At 42.8% G+C, this 13,362-nt stretch overlaps 1 protein-coding gene and 1 long non-coding RNA gene across 3 annotated transcripts in view; one reads left to right on the top strand and one right to left on the bottom strand.

Annotated features, from left to right (window-relative positions):
- Positions 1–51: 51 nt before the first annotated feature.
- The window catches only part of LOC132381793 (uncharacterized), a 135,281-nt gene continuing 121,970 nt past the window's right edge, over positions 52–13,362 (top strand). The window contains exon 1 of the long non-coding RNA XR_009508118.1: positions 52–182. This is a non-coding gene — a long non-coding RNA (uncharacterized LOC132381793). The remainder of the gene's footprint in view (positions 183–13,362) is intronic.
- The window catches only part of LOC132381792 (snake venom vascular endothelial growth factor toxin ICPP-like), a 96,138-nt gene continuing 86,181 nt past the window's right edge, over positions 3,406–13,362 (bottom strand). For both annotated transcript variants that reach the window (XM_059951368.1, XM_059951371.1), the window contains one exon: positions 3,406–8,492. In XM_059951368.1, coding sequence (XP_059807351.1) covers positions 8,453–8,492 — 40 coding nt within the window. In that variant the 3' untranslated portion in view covers positions 3,406–8,452. The remainder of the gene's footprint in view (positions 8,493–13,362) is intronic.

Here is a 13,362-nt window from a genome sequence, read left to right as displayed (position 1 = left end):
CTTCAGCGCGCTCCACTGCGCCCTTGACTCCCGTGCTCTGCCTCGTGAGGGCGGCGCGATTGACAGACAGTCTCCCTGACAACCGGACACACGCGCCTCCAGGTGACGGTGGCGGGCGTGCGGTGCAACGTGAGGCGACTTTGTCACGCTGGAGGGACACCTCACCTGAAACCTGTGGACAGGTAACCCCGGCTGATGTTCCCACCGGCGACGTGTCTGGATGTGAACAATTGAACCTAAAATCGATGCAAGCTGATTATGTAATTCACATCGCTTCACTCTCTTTTCTCTCAAGGTTCCGTCTTCTCCAGCTCTGCCTTTCCCACCCACCTAGTTTCACCTATCACCCCCCCCCGCCTTTTTACCCCTTCCTTTCCAGTACCGATGAAGGGCCTCTGACAGTCTGTTCCTCTCCTGTCTGACTGCTGAGTTCCTCCGGCATATTCATTATGCTGCTCTGGATTTGCTGAATTTCTTGTGTTTATGTAGTTCCAGATCATGAACTTAACACAGATTGCGCAATGATAATCACTACCATGTGTATGCATGATTCCGTGTAATAATTAGACGGCATCTTGTGTTTTTAATTCTTTCTGCAGCAGATTACGAGTTGTCTTTTAAACCTACTGTTCCTTTTGTACCTGTGTTAAAGCTGCAGGCTCCTTTAGAGGATCTTGATGTGTGTGTGCTGGTGAACATTGCGCTGTTTTGTATTTCTGCATTGGTGTCTTTTCCGAGAGTGTCTGAAAGATGGCATCACTGACGGTTCAACATTTCCTCAACCCTGCACTGGGAACACTGCCTAGAGTTTACTATTGGGCCCCCCAGATATGCCAATGTATTTATAACCTTCTGGCTAAGTGGCAACAATGCTGCTCAATGAAGCATTATTTTTTTTTGCCTAAACTGACAGAAGCGTGGATTCCAAAACAAGACAAGGGCTAAGATAATGTTTTGGCAAGAAAAGTTTGCAGTTAACATGCAAGCAAGGGAGGCCTTAGCACAGTGGAGGGCTGGAACCATTTGGCATTCTAAGATGAGGATGCAAATAAAGGATTAGGGTGACCCCTACTTTAGGACCCCTGTTCCTAATTGGCCTTTAATATGTAGATTCTGTTGGGTATTAACACCTGTGTATAGTGTGATTGATTGGAATTTGACACCCACAAAGTTATGGATTCATCAATATCTGTATCCAACTAGTCAATTTCTGTACAAAAATGGCATTTTTTTGTTTTAACTTTAGAACAATTTCTTGACAGGGCCAGAGCTGTTCTCCTTGTGCACAAGTCAATAAAGTGAGATTGAGGAATAAATTCGTGTTTTCAGAGACTAGTTACTCAGTGAATGTAGAAGCTTCCTGCTTTCCCTAGAATTACACTTGCCAGTGGAGCTGGTGTAAGCTGATACAATAGTGCTGTCTAGGTAGAAACATTTTGCAGCCAGATGAGATTCAATTTTGATTCTGGTACAACTGGCCCAGGTGTGAGCTTGCACTGCTCTAGGCGCCAAGCTGATTGGAAGAACTTGAGAGCTGCTTCAGGCTGGACGGTGAAACCCGGGCCCGGGGTGAAATCTGGGCCTGGAGCAAGTTGTTGGGTGGCATAGTCTAGGCCTGGGGCCTTTCACAGCAGTGGTGCCTGGGTCTTAGTGTGAGGTACAATATACCGTTTAGACCAGGGGTCGGCAACGTTTACCACTAAAAGAGCCAATATGGACCCATTTCCCACAGAAAAGAAAACACTGGGAGCCACAAAATGAAATAACACTGCATACAACGGGGTTTTTTTGCCTTTATGCTATGTATAAACAAACTATAATGTGTTGCATTTTTGAAATTGATGAACTCCTGCAGAGAAAACGAAATTACATTTCTGCATGCAACAAAAACATTTTGAACTCCGAAAAAAAGACGTTGGGTTGAAGGTTACTACATAGGTAGCCTACCTTGGATCGAAGAATTAAAAGAAAGCGCGCACTGGCGGGTGTCAGGCATTGGCAGTGGTGATGTATATTAATAGCGATAAAAAACACGTTGTAGCGGTGTAGCGCTACACGCAGCGCTAAAATAAAGACTGCAGTCAAAGGTAACTTTATTCGAACTAAACAGCCTTGCTTTTAAGCCTCCCTCAACCCAGCCCCCATGGACGCAGATGCTGCAAAAGACGCGTACTCACAAACCCCCGTAGGCTATCTCCCTTAGCCGGAATGCTGGCTAATTGTGAGGAAATGTGTCGCCACACTTAGATTGTACAAGATCACCATAATCTTCAAATTTAGAATTACATTTCAAAAGCTAACAAACTAACATAAAATACATTTTAATTAAATACTGACCAATTATTTCCCAAAGCAACAGGGAGCCGCAGCACAGAGGTGAAAGAGCCACAAATGGCTCGGGAGCCGCAGGTTGCCGACCCCCGGTTTAGACATTTTAAATGCTGGCCCAGATTGGAGGCAAGAGGCGATTTTACTTCCACTCTGCGATGTTCATTTCTCTCTCTAGGGCGTGGAGCTTTTCGCTGTTCCATAGTGGGGATGAAAACCAGTTTCACTCATTCTCTATGATATTCATCTCCATGGCACTGGGGCTATGAAGACTGCCCTGGCTACTGTGTTTCATATGATGAACTTTGGTCCTGCTCTGGGCTGCACCAGGATTTGGATCTGAGGACTCCATTTTGACTTGCTTCAATTGTTTGCATGACTTGTATTTTGCACATTGTGTTGGTCTTTTATTTTTATTTTTTTCTTCTAATTGGGTTTTTTCAGGTTTCTTACTTTGTGGCTACCTGTGAGCAAACAAATCCAGATTGTATAATTTATATTCTTTGATAATAAATGTACTTGAATCTTGAACCACAAATAGGCAGGGAATGGGGGGATATGGCCCAAGTGCAGGCAAATAGGAATAGTTAGATTGGCACTGGATACAGACAGTGAGACATTCCTGTGCTGTACTGTGATGTACAGTCTGTGGCCACTTTGAGGTTCATCTTTACACCAATCATGTTGATGTGCAGAAGAGCATCTCTGAATGTACAGCATGTTCTGAACTGGATGGGCTGCAGCAGCAGAAGACCATGATCATGTATTCAGTGGACACCGAGTGTACGTTTGAATAAAATAATCCCTAATCTTTCACTGAATACACAGCCAAACTGTACATGGTCTTGATGGAAAGGACAGGGAAGAAAGCGAGGGAGCCGTTCAGGTTGACCACTGGGCCCTCCCGCATTGTACATCCACAACTAGGAGAGGGCACTCAAATTGTGGGCCTGAGAGCATCTTGACCCTGGGAGAAATGTTTGAATTTCCATTCTTGTTTTTATCCCAGTAATATCATGTCTAAACATTCCATCCTTAAAAGCAGATAAGAAATAATTAGCCCAAGAGAGAACAACATTATTCAAATAACACGTTTTAATTTTGCAGGGTAATAAGCATTGGTACATTTTAACCTCTAATTTCTTTTCCAGTAAAAATAATGATTCACAATATTCTATAATAAGCTTGTATCTGGGTCTAGAATCAAGAGACCAGTTTTCCAAGGACATGGCATTTTGTGTGTATAAGCTCTTCTTAGCCAGTTCAACTGACTCCGTATCAACCCAAGCAGTATTAACCCTCAAGTCTCTGCAGATGTACTGTGGAGAGCATGCGAACTGGTTGCACCACAGTCTGGTGTGGAGGGGCCACTGCACAGGATCAGAAAAAGCTGCAGAAAGTTGTAAACTCAGACAGCTCCACCATGGGTACTGGCCTCCCAGCATCCAAAAGGTGATGCCTCAAAAAGGTGGTATCCATCATTAAGGACCCCCATCACCCAGCACATGCCCGCTTCTCATTGCTACCATCAAGGAGGAGGTACAGGAGCCTGAAGACTCACGCTCAATGTTTCAGAAACAGCTTCTTTCCCGTCCACCATCAGACAGACAATGAACCCATGAACACTTCCTGAGTATTTTTTCCCTCTGTTTTTTGCACTACTTATTTGATATTTGATATAATTATTGATATAACTTATTTGATATAATTTATGGTTTTTATTATTCTGTACTGCTGCCTGCTGCAAAACAACATATGTCATGATAATAAACCTGATTCGGGTCAATGAACTGAATATCACAGCTAAACTGCGTCCTGCTCCATACACGATATTGTGTATATATATATATAAATCAAGTCCCCAGTTGACTCTAGTTAAGTTAAATAGTGGACAGCTAATATCTATAGAACTGCACTCCTCTTAAAAGGGGGAGTAGGTCTACCAGGTAATGTTAGTTGTTAGGGAGAACTTTTCAATTATTAATGAGATGCCTTAATTTCAACTAAGTAAGGCAGTCAACATAAAATAAACTAAATGTCAATTTTGTATGTGAACATCACCACTAGTATTGAAACAGAAAATGGCAGAAAGACTCAACAGGCCAGGTAGCATTTGTGAAGAAAGAAACAGAATTAACATTTCCAGCTGATTTCTGATTTTGTTTAAATTTCCAGCATGTCAGGATGTCCCTTTAGAACAAGGATGAGAAGGAAATTCTTTTGCCAGAGAATGGTGAATCTGTGGAATTTATTTCCAGAGCCATCTCTGGAGGGCAAGTCATTGAGTATACTTAAAACAGAGGCTGATACATAATTAGTAAGGGGGTCAAAAGTAACAGAGAGAAGGCATGAGAATGGGACTGAGAGGGAAAATAAATCAGCCACAATCAAATGGCAAAGCAGAATCAATGGGCTGAAAGGCCTAGTTCTCCGATATTTTATGTGCAGTTTAGTGATTTGCAGTCACAAGGTTTCTTGTGTGAGATGTGTGTGGTGGGTTTAAAGGGTTAAAACGGAAATCAAGGCTTGCCCCTCTGGTACATTTTGCAGTGTCTTGCCTTTTTGTCTGAACAGGATAAGCAACTGAATATTCCACACAAGACACGAGAGACTGCAGATGCTGGAATCTGGAGCAACAAGTAACATGTTGGAGCTCATTTTGGGCCAGAAATTTCAAGCTGAAACATTGATGATTACTTTCCCCCAACAGTAGTTGCTGAAGTCTCGAGTTCCTCCAGCATATTGTTTGCAACTCAACATTATATAGGTAGGCATGGCCCTTATTTCCAGTCAGATCCCACAACTCTGATTGGTTCCGATTTTATTTCTCACATTTTCAAAATTCCTCAACCTAGAGGCCACCTGGCGCATTGAGTCAATGACAGCTGTCACAGCAAATCCTCTCAGCCCCATTCCTCATTCCGTTACCCTGTCTTTCACATGCTGATCAATTCCTTCACCATCCACCTACACTAGGTGTAACTTACAGCAGAGTAACTAGCCAAACTGCATACCTTTGGGATGTGGGAGTAAACCAGAAAACCAGGGAGTGGTGGGTACATGGAACACACTGCTGGGGTTGGTTGTAGAGGTAGATACATTAGGGGCATTTAAGAAACTGTTAGATAGTCACATGAATGATAGAAAAATGGGGGGCTATGTGGGATAAAAGAGTTAAACTTATTTCAGAATGGGTTAAAAGATTTGCACAGCATTGTGGGCCAACATGCCTGTACTGAGCTGTAATGTTCTATAAACACAAGGAATTCTGCAGATGCTTCAAATCCAGAGCAACACACACACAACACTGGAGGAATGTAGCACGTAAGGTAGCATCTGTGGAAATTAATAAATTGTTGACACTAAAGGCGAAAATATTTAATCAGGGTGGGAAAGGAAAGGGGTAGATGCCAAAATAAAAAGGTGGTGGGGGGAGGGAAAGGAGGCGAGCTAGAAGGTGAAGCCAGGTCTGTGGGAAAGGCAAAGGGCTGGAAAAGAAGGAATCTGATAGGAGAGGAGAGTGGACCAAGGGAAGAAGAGGCTATGTTCTATTCACAGGGAGAAAATACAAACTTCACATAGACAGCACTGGAGGTCATTAACTGCTGCTCCACTGTGCAATCCCTACTTTAAGAAACTTTAAAATTAACCCAAAGTTGCTTCTAATGAGGTTCAATACTGAGCCAGATTAGGAGGTTGGTTAAAGAGTAGGTTTTAATGATGAGGGAGAGGCAGAGAAGGTTAGTTATGGAGTTCCAGTTCAAAACTCCTATATCACTAACAAATGCACTTCCCCCATCCCTCCTTACAATATCAGCTTCCTTGCAGTGTCTCTATAAAGTGCCACAGGTTTACAGCACTTGTACTTCGATATGCGTGTTGGATTATTATAAATACATTTGTCATATTTGCTGCCAGAGATTGTTTCTGGGTGGAGATGAGTAATACGAGCAGGTGTAATTTTGAAGTGATTGGAGGAAAGTATGGGGGTGGGTTGGGAACATAAGAGGGAGGTTTTTTTGTGTTTTTTAACACAGACTGGTGGTAGAGGGAGATCCATCAGGAACATTTTGAAGATTCTTAGATACGCACATTGATGAAAATAAAATGGAGGGAAGGGTTAGATTGTTTTTTTTAGTAGTTTAAAAGGTTGCCACAACATCATGGGCCAAAGGGCCTGTAACATATGTTCTATATTCATTATTCCGGCCAACCTTGTACATCAGTACTGCTCAACCATCACCCATCTACTTGATAACATTATGAGATCCTGGTTAAACAGCAATTTGACTTTTAAGATTTTCACCCTCCTTTTTAAATTCTGCCATGGTCCCAGATCTCATTTTTAATCTTCATCTTGTACACCTGTACCACATCAGCTCAGCTGCCCATCTTCCTCCAATGTTCTGGTTAATACTGTTAGTCTTGTATCCTGTTGTCTCTTTTGGCCTCAAACCTTGTTTGGAAACAGTCCTATAAAATGCTTTGTGATATCATGTCCTCTTCAATGCAGGTTATTGTTGCATTCCGATCTAGACCTAGATCTGAATGTATGATTCCTGACTGTGTGCTGTGGTTTGAACAGGAATGAGATACAGTCAGTAAAGAAAGATCAAACATTGCCGCACAAGTACATGCAGGACTGGATTCAGTCTACATATTCATAAAACACAAGCAAATCTGATAGGTACTATGTCCATTAGCTTGGAAATTCCTTCATGCTGGTTAGAGCAGGAAACAAAGACTGAATGGATGGCAGGTGTTACACTGTTTTGCAGAACCAAACAACAGCAGGGATCACTACACACCAGCCTGGATTAAGTGTTTGGAATGATATAGACTGTCTCCTGGCTCCTCACGTTTCTCATATTTTCTTACGACTCAGGAGGAGACTAGAATGCTAAGCCTGTCTCTACCTACATTTCCTTCTGACACAGGGGGTGGATTTTTGGTCCATCTAGACAACGCTGGTTTCTCACAACAATCCTATTTCTTTAAGGCCCATTCCCTCACACATGCCCACCAACCTCCGTCTTGGTTCTCCTGCCACCCATCTACAATATACAGTGGCCAATGAGTCACTGTCCCACCATACATCAGCTTCCTCTAGTAATTCCCACTGCTGTTTATAAGGAGTTTATATGCTCTTCCCATGACCCCATGGGTTTCCTGCCAGTTCTCCAGTTTACCCACAAACATACGGGTTAATTGGTCACATGGGTGCAATTGGGTGGCAGGGACTGATTGAACCATGCTGTTAAACAATGATTAATGTTAAACAATGATTAATAGAGAGCTGTATAGTATGGAAACAGGCCCTTCAGTCCATCCAATCTATGCCAACAAGAAGCCCCCCACTTCACTCACACTATTCTCTCCATATTCCAATCACTAGGGACATTTTACAGTGACCATTTAATGTAATAACCCACATGTTTGGGATGTGGGAAGAAACCAGAGAAACTGGGGAAATCTGTGTAGATACAGAGATTTACCAGACTGCGCCTGGGGTCAGGATCAAACCCGGGTCAGCTGTGCTATCAGTGTGCCTCCACCATTGGGCAAAAGGCAATTGTCCTGTGCTGTTCAAAATGCATCACTGTCTGTAAACCATGCTGAGCAGTCTACAAGGAGAAGTCATCTTCATTGTTTCATTGGAATTAAAATTGATAGGAATTTAAAAACAGACTCAGACACAAACTTTTTCAAATGCAGCACTCGAATGTTTGACTGTAATTTAAATACTTATAGGGAATGCTGCCTGTGCTTTCTACAGCACACTTGCATTGTTGATGATAAGCAATTCTCTCCAATGAAGAGATACTTCAGTTTGGCAGAAGGAAGCAGTTCTGGGATGAGTTGAAAGTTGTCAAAGGGACCCGTCCTTACTGTCCAACTTCTCTGCCACCAGCCCCTTCCACCTTCTCAGTGAAGGGACTCCCGTTCACCAAGTGTAGTCACATCAGAAAGGACAAGGTTTAATCCCCTCCCTTTCTCTGTCATAGCAGCACAAGGTATCCATCACCAATTGTTCATTAACACTGAGACTCCTTCTCAACATCACTCCATGGCTCAGACAATAATCACAGCCCCCCCGGGTCCAGTGGCCACCATCATCCTCTTCTCAGGCTGTCTGGGGCTGTTTCCTCCTCATGATGGGGCATCTGAAAGGAAGAGAGATGGAAAGAATGCGTAAAGAAGGTAAAACTTGTTCTATGCCTTCCAACTCTGGAGTTGTACAGAAGCCCAAACTGGAGAAAGCTTCTACCCCTTGTTTTAATCCAATGTTTCCACTTTATCTATCATCTCAGAGATGAATGAAGATCTATTGAGACCTCAATTTAAGGTCTGACACCTTAATTTTTATAAATCCTCATTTTAAAATTCTCATTTATAGGATGTATCCTACAGTGAGCCAAGTCTAGGACCAGAGGGCACAGCCTCAGAATAGAACGGGGGTTCCCAACCTAGAGTCCATGGACACCTTGCTTAATGGTATTGGTCCATGGCATAAAAAAAGTTAGGAGCTCCTAGAATAGAAGGACATCCCATTAGAACAGAGATGAGGAGGAATTTCTTTAGCAGAGAATGGTAGCTCTGTGGAATTCATTGCTGTAGACAACTATGGAGGCCTAGTCAATGGGTATATTTAAAACAGAGGTTATTAGGCTCTTGATTAGTAAAGTTTATGGGGAGAAGGCAGGAGAATGGAGTTGAGGGGGATAATAAATCAGCTATGATGGAATGGCAGAGCAGATTCAATGGGCTGAATGGCCTAATTCTGCTCCTATGTCTTATGGTCTCATTTGTCCCTCAGCACTCCATCTGGGTGTTTCCGATTACAACCAGGAAGAGGCCAGTTGGCCCATTGTATCTATGCTGACTCCTAGTACAGTGATGCTATTCAGACCTTGCAGATACAAGTGACTGCAGATGCTGCAACGTGGTGCAAAAAAAAAGAGCTGTTGGAACACAGTGGCTCAGGCAGCATATGTGGAGGGAAATTCAGTCAGGTCTCTGCAGGAAATATTAACTATCTTTCTGTCTCCACAGTTGCTGCCTGACCCACAGAGTTCCTCTAAGTTTGTTTTTTCTGTCCCATTGGGACCCTTCCCCCTCCTATTTCCCTGTAACACCTTATTCTCTCAATGCCAATCAATTCCACTTTGATTCTTTTGCCCCTTAGCTAAGGACCCTCAACACCCCAGCCCTCTCTTCATTCCTATAATGAAGGAAGTACAGGAGCCTGAAGACACACACTCAGTGTTTTAGGGATAACTTCGTCCCCTCTGCCATCAGACTTCTGAATGGACAGTGGACCATACCTCATTTCTTGCTCTCTTTTTGTATTCTTTTAATATATTCATTGTAATTTTAACCCGTCGCACCGTACTGTTGCCGCAAAGCAACAGATTTCACAACTGTGTTAGTGATAATAAACTTCCGATGTGGAGCACCAGGGGAGAGCCATGTGGTGAAAGGAGAATGTGAAATGGAGACACCCCTTTCTCCCTTAAGTCGAATACTGGGAAAAAGAGTTGTTTTTGGGGTTCTGCAAGTCTGTGTCTTTGCTGTTGCTTTGCTGCACACTTGAGTGTTTGGTGGTGGGTGCCAATGCATTTTATTTTGCTGGTGCGGGGGGGGGGGGTTTGTTTGCTGCCGCTTATGTGCAGGAGGAAGGGAGCTGGGGGAGCACTGTGGGGTTCTAACATTTAACTCTCATTCATCCTTTGGGGACACTCGCTCTGTTTTCGTGGATGGTTGTGAAGAAAAAGCATTTCAGGATGTATATTGTATACACTTCTCTGATATTAAATGTACATTTGAAACTTTTGAAACAGTACTCAGACAGCACCCGAGGTGACTATTGAACCTGGGTCTAGGACCCATGAGGCAGCAGTTCTGACTGATGATATGAAAATAATGGAGAAGGGGAATCATTTTTTTGAATGTTTACCATACCTTTGTGAAAATAAGTGCTTCCTGACTCAATCTTGAACCTCCTGGCTCAAATTTGATTAAGTTTATTTCCCAGTATTCTATACCCACATTAGAGGATGTAGTTTTCCATATCTACTTCCTTTTTACCATTCTGAACACTGATCAGATCAGATCAGATCACCCCACCGTCATAAAGAAATACAAGACAGATTTTTGTCCTCCGTTTTCAAGCCCAGGCAACAACCTAATGAATATCCACTCTCACTATTCCTGAGAAACTGCTCCCTTTGCAATCATGATATACAGACTGACATGAAATTAACTTTTTTAACAACTTACGGCTTTTAATAATTTGTCTTTCCAATGGCTTCAGTCCTCCACACTACTAACTTTTTTTTGGAATATATTCTAATTTACATTTCTTCGGTCTTGGCAGCACATAGTAGCATAGTAACGCTTTACAGCGCCAGGGTTCGGAATAGTGGGGTTCGATTCCCACTGCTATATGTAAGGAGTGTTTACATTTTCCCATGGCCACCAGCTGCTCCAGTTTCTTCCCACATTCCAGAAATGTATGGGTTAGTAATTAGTAAAAGGATGTACCTCTATTCTGAGGCTGTGGACTCTGGTCCTAGACTTTGCCACCATAGGAAACATCCCCTCCACATCCACTCTCTCAAGGCCTTTCTCCATTTGATAGGTTTCAATGAGGTTACCCGTCATTCTTCTGAATTCTAGCCAATACAGGCCCAGAGCCATCAAACACCTTCATATGACAAACCATTTAATATTGGAATCATTTTTGTGAACCTCCCTTGAACATTCTCGAGTTTCAGCACATCCTTTCTAAGATAAAGGGCCCAAAACTGCTCATAATACTCCAAGTGAGGCCTCACTAATGCTTTATAACATTTCAACATTACATCCTTGCTTTTATATTCCAGTCCCCTTGAAATGATTGCTAACATCTCATTTGTCTTCCTCACCATAGACTTGACCTGCAAATTAACCTTCAGGGAATTCTTCACAAGGACTCTCAAGTCCCTTTTCACCTCAGTCTTTTTGTAGTTTCTCTCCACTTAGAAAATAGTCAACCCTATCATATCTTCTACCAAAGTGCACGACCATATACTTCCCAACAGTGTATTCCATCTGCCAGTTCTTTGCCCATTCCTCTAATGTCTTTCTGTAGCCTCTCTACTTCCACAAAACTACCCCCCTTCCAGTTATCATATTGTCTGCAAACTTTGCAACAAAGCCATCAATTCCATCATCCAAATCATTGACACACAATGTAAAAAGAATGAGTCCCAATACAGACCCTCATGGAACACTACTAGTCACTGACAGCCAGCCAGAAAAGGCTCCCTTTATTCCCACTCTTTCCCTCCTGCCAATCAGCCACTGCTTTATCCATGCTAGAATCTTTCCTGCTATACCATTTAAGCAGACTCATGCATTACAACTTGTTGAAGGCTTTCTGAAAATCCATGTGCACAACATGAACACATTCTCCTTTGTTTATGCTGCTTTTTTATTCTTTCTTCAAAGAATTCCAACAGATCTGTCGGGGAAGATTTTCCCTAGCGGAAACCATGCTGACTATGGCCCATCTTATCATCTGCCTCCAAGTACCCTAAGACCTTATCCTTAATAATCAACTTCAACACCTTCCCAACCACTGAGGTCAGACTAACGAACCAACAGTTTCCTTCCTTCTGCCTCTCTCCCTTCTTGGAGAGGAGTAACCATTTGCAATTTTCCAGTTTTCTGGAACCATTCCAGAATCTAGTGATTCTTGAAAGATCATTACTAATGCCACTGCAGTCTCTTCAGTCATCTTGTTTAGAACTCTAGGGTGTGGACCACCTGGTCCAGGTGACTTATCTACCTTCAGACCCTTCAGTTTCCCAAGAACCATTCTCTAGTAATGGTAACTTCATACACTTTATGACCCCTGACACCTGGAACTTCCACCATACTGCTAGTGTCTTCCACAGTGAAGACCGTAATCATAGGGCAATTTACAAGATCAATTAACCTACCAACCAATACTTCTTCAGACTATGAGAGGAAACTGGAGCAACTGGAGAAAACCCATAGGGAGGACGTACAGACACCTTCAGAAGACATTGGAATTGAACGCTGAACTCCAATAACATCACACCATGGTGCCCAAAAATTTAAAACAGAGTTTGATAGGTTCTTGATAGGCTGTCAAAAGTTATGGGGAGAAGGGTGCAGAACAAAGTTGAGGGGAATAATAAAATCAGCCATGATGAAGTGGTGGAGCAAATTTAATGGGGTAAATGGTCGAATTCTGCTCCTTTGTCTTATAGTCTTCCCTGTGTCTTAGCTCTTAACTTCCAATTTAACTATAGATTATTGTCCAGTGGCACTCACATCTACGGTGTTGAAGATCTTGGAAAGGTTGGTTATTTCTTGTATCAACTCCTGCCTAAACAAGCACCTGGACTCACAGCAATTTGCCTATCACCACAATAGGTCTACAGTGGATGTGATCTCATTGGCACCTCATACAGCTTGGGATCACCTGGACAACACTAATACTCATATCAGGCTGCTGTTCATTGACTACAGCTCAGTGTTTAACACAATCATTCCTACAATTCTCATCAAAAAGCTTCAGACCTCTGCCTCTGTACCTCTATCTGCAACTGGATCCTCTCAACTTCCTCACTGGAAGACTACAGTCTGTGCAGATCGGAAATAACATCTCCACCTTGGTAATAATCAACTCTGGTGCACCTTCGGGATGTTTGCTTAACACTGCTCTACTCTCTCTGCACCCATGACTGTGTGGCTAGGCATAGCTCGAATGCCATCAATAAATTTGCTGATGATACAACTATTGCTGGCAGAATTTCAGGTGGTGACAAGAAGGCATACAGGAGCGAAATAGATCAATTGGCTGAGTGGAGTTACAGCAACAACGGTGTACTTAACATCAGTATGACCAAGGAATTGATTGTGAACTTCAGAAAGGGTGAGACAGAAGGCACACACACTAGTCCTCATTGACGAATCAGTGGTGGAAAGGGAGCAGTTTCAAGTTCCTGGGTGTCGATGTCT

The sequence above is a fragment of the Hypanus sabinus genome, chromosome 26, assembly GCF_030144855.1.
Source record: "Hypanus sabinus isolate sHypSab1 chromosome 26, sHypSab1.hap1, whole genome shotgun sequence".
In the NCBI taxonomy this organism is placed as follows: Eukaryota; Metazoa; Chordata; class Chondrichthyes; order Myliobatiformes; family Dasyatidae; genus Hypanus; species Hypanus sabinus.
Note: the sequence above shows the minus strand (reverse complement) of the source record. Positions and strands in the feature narration are given on the sequence as shown.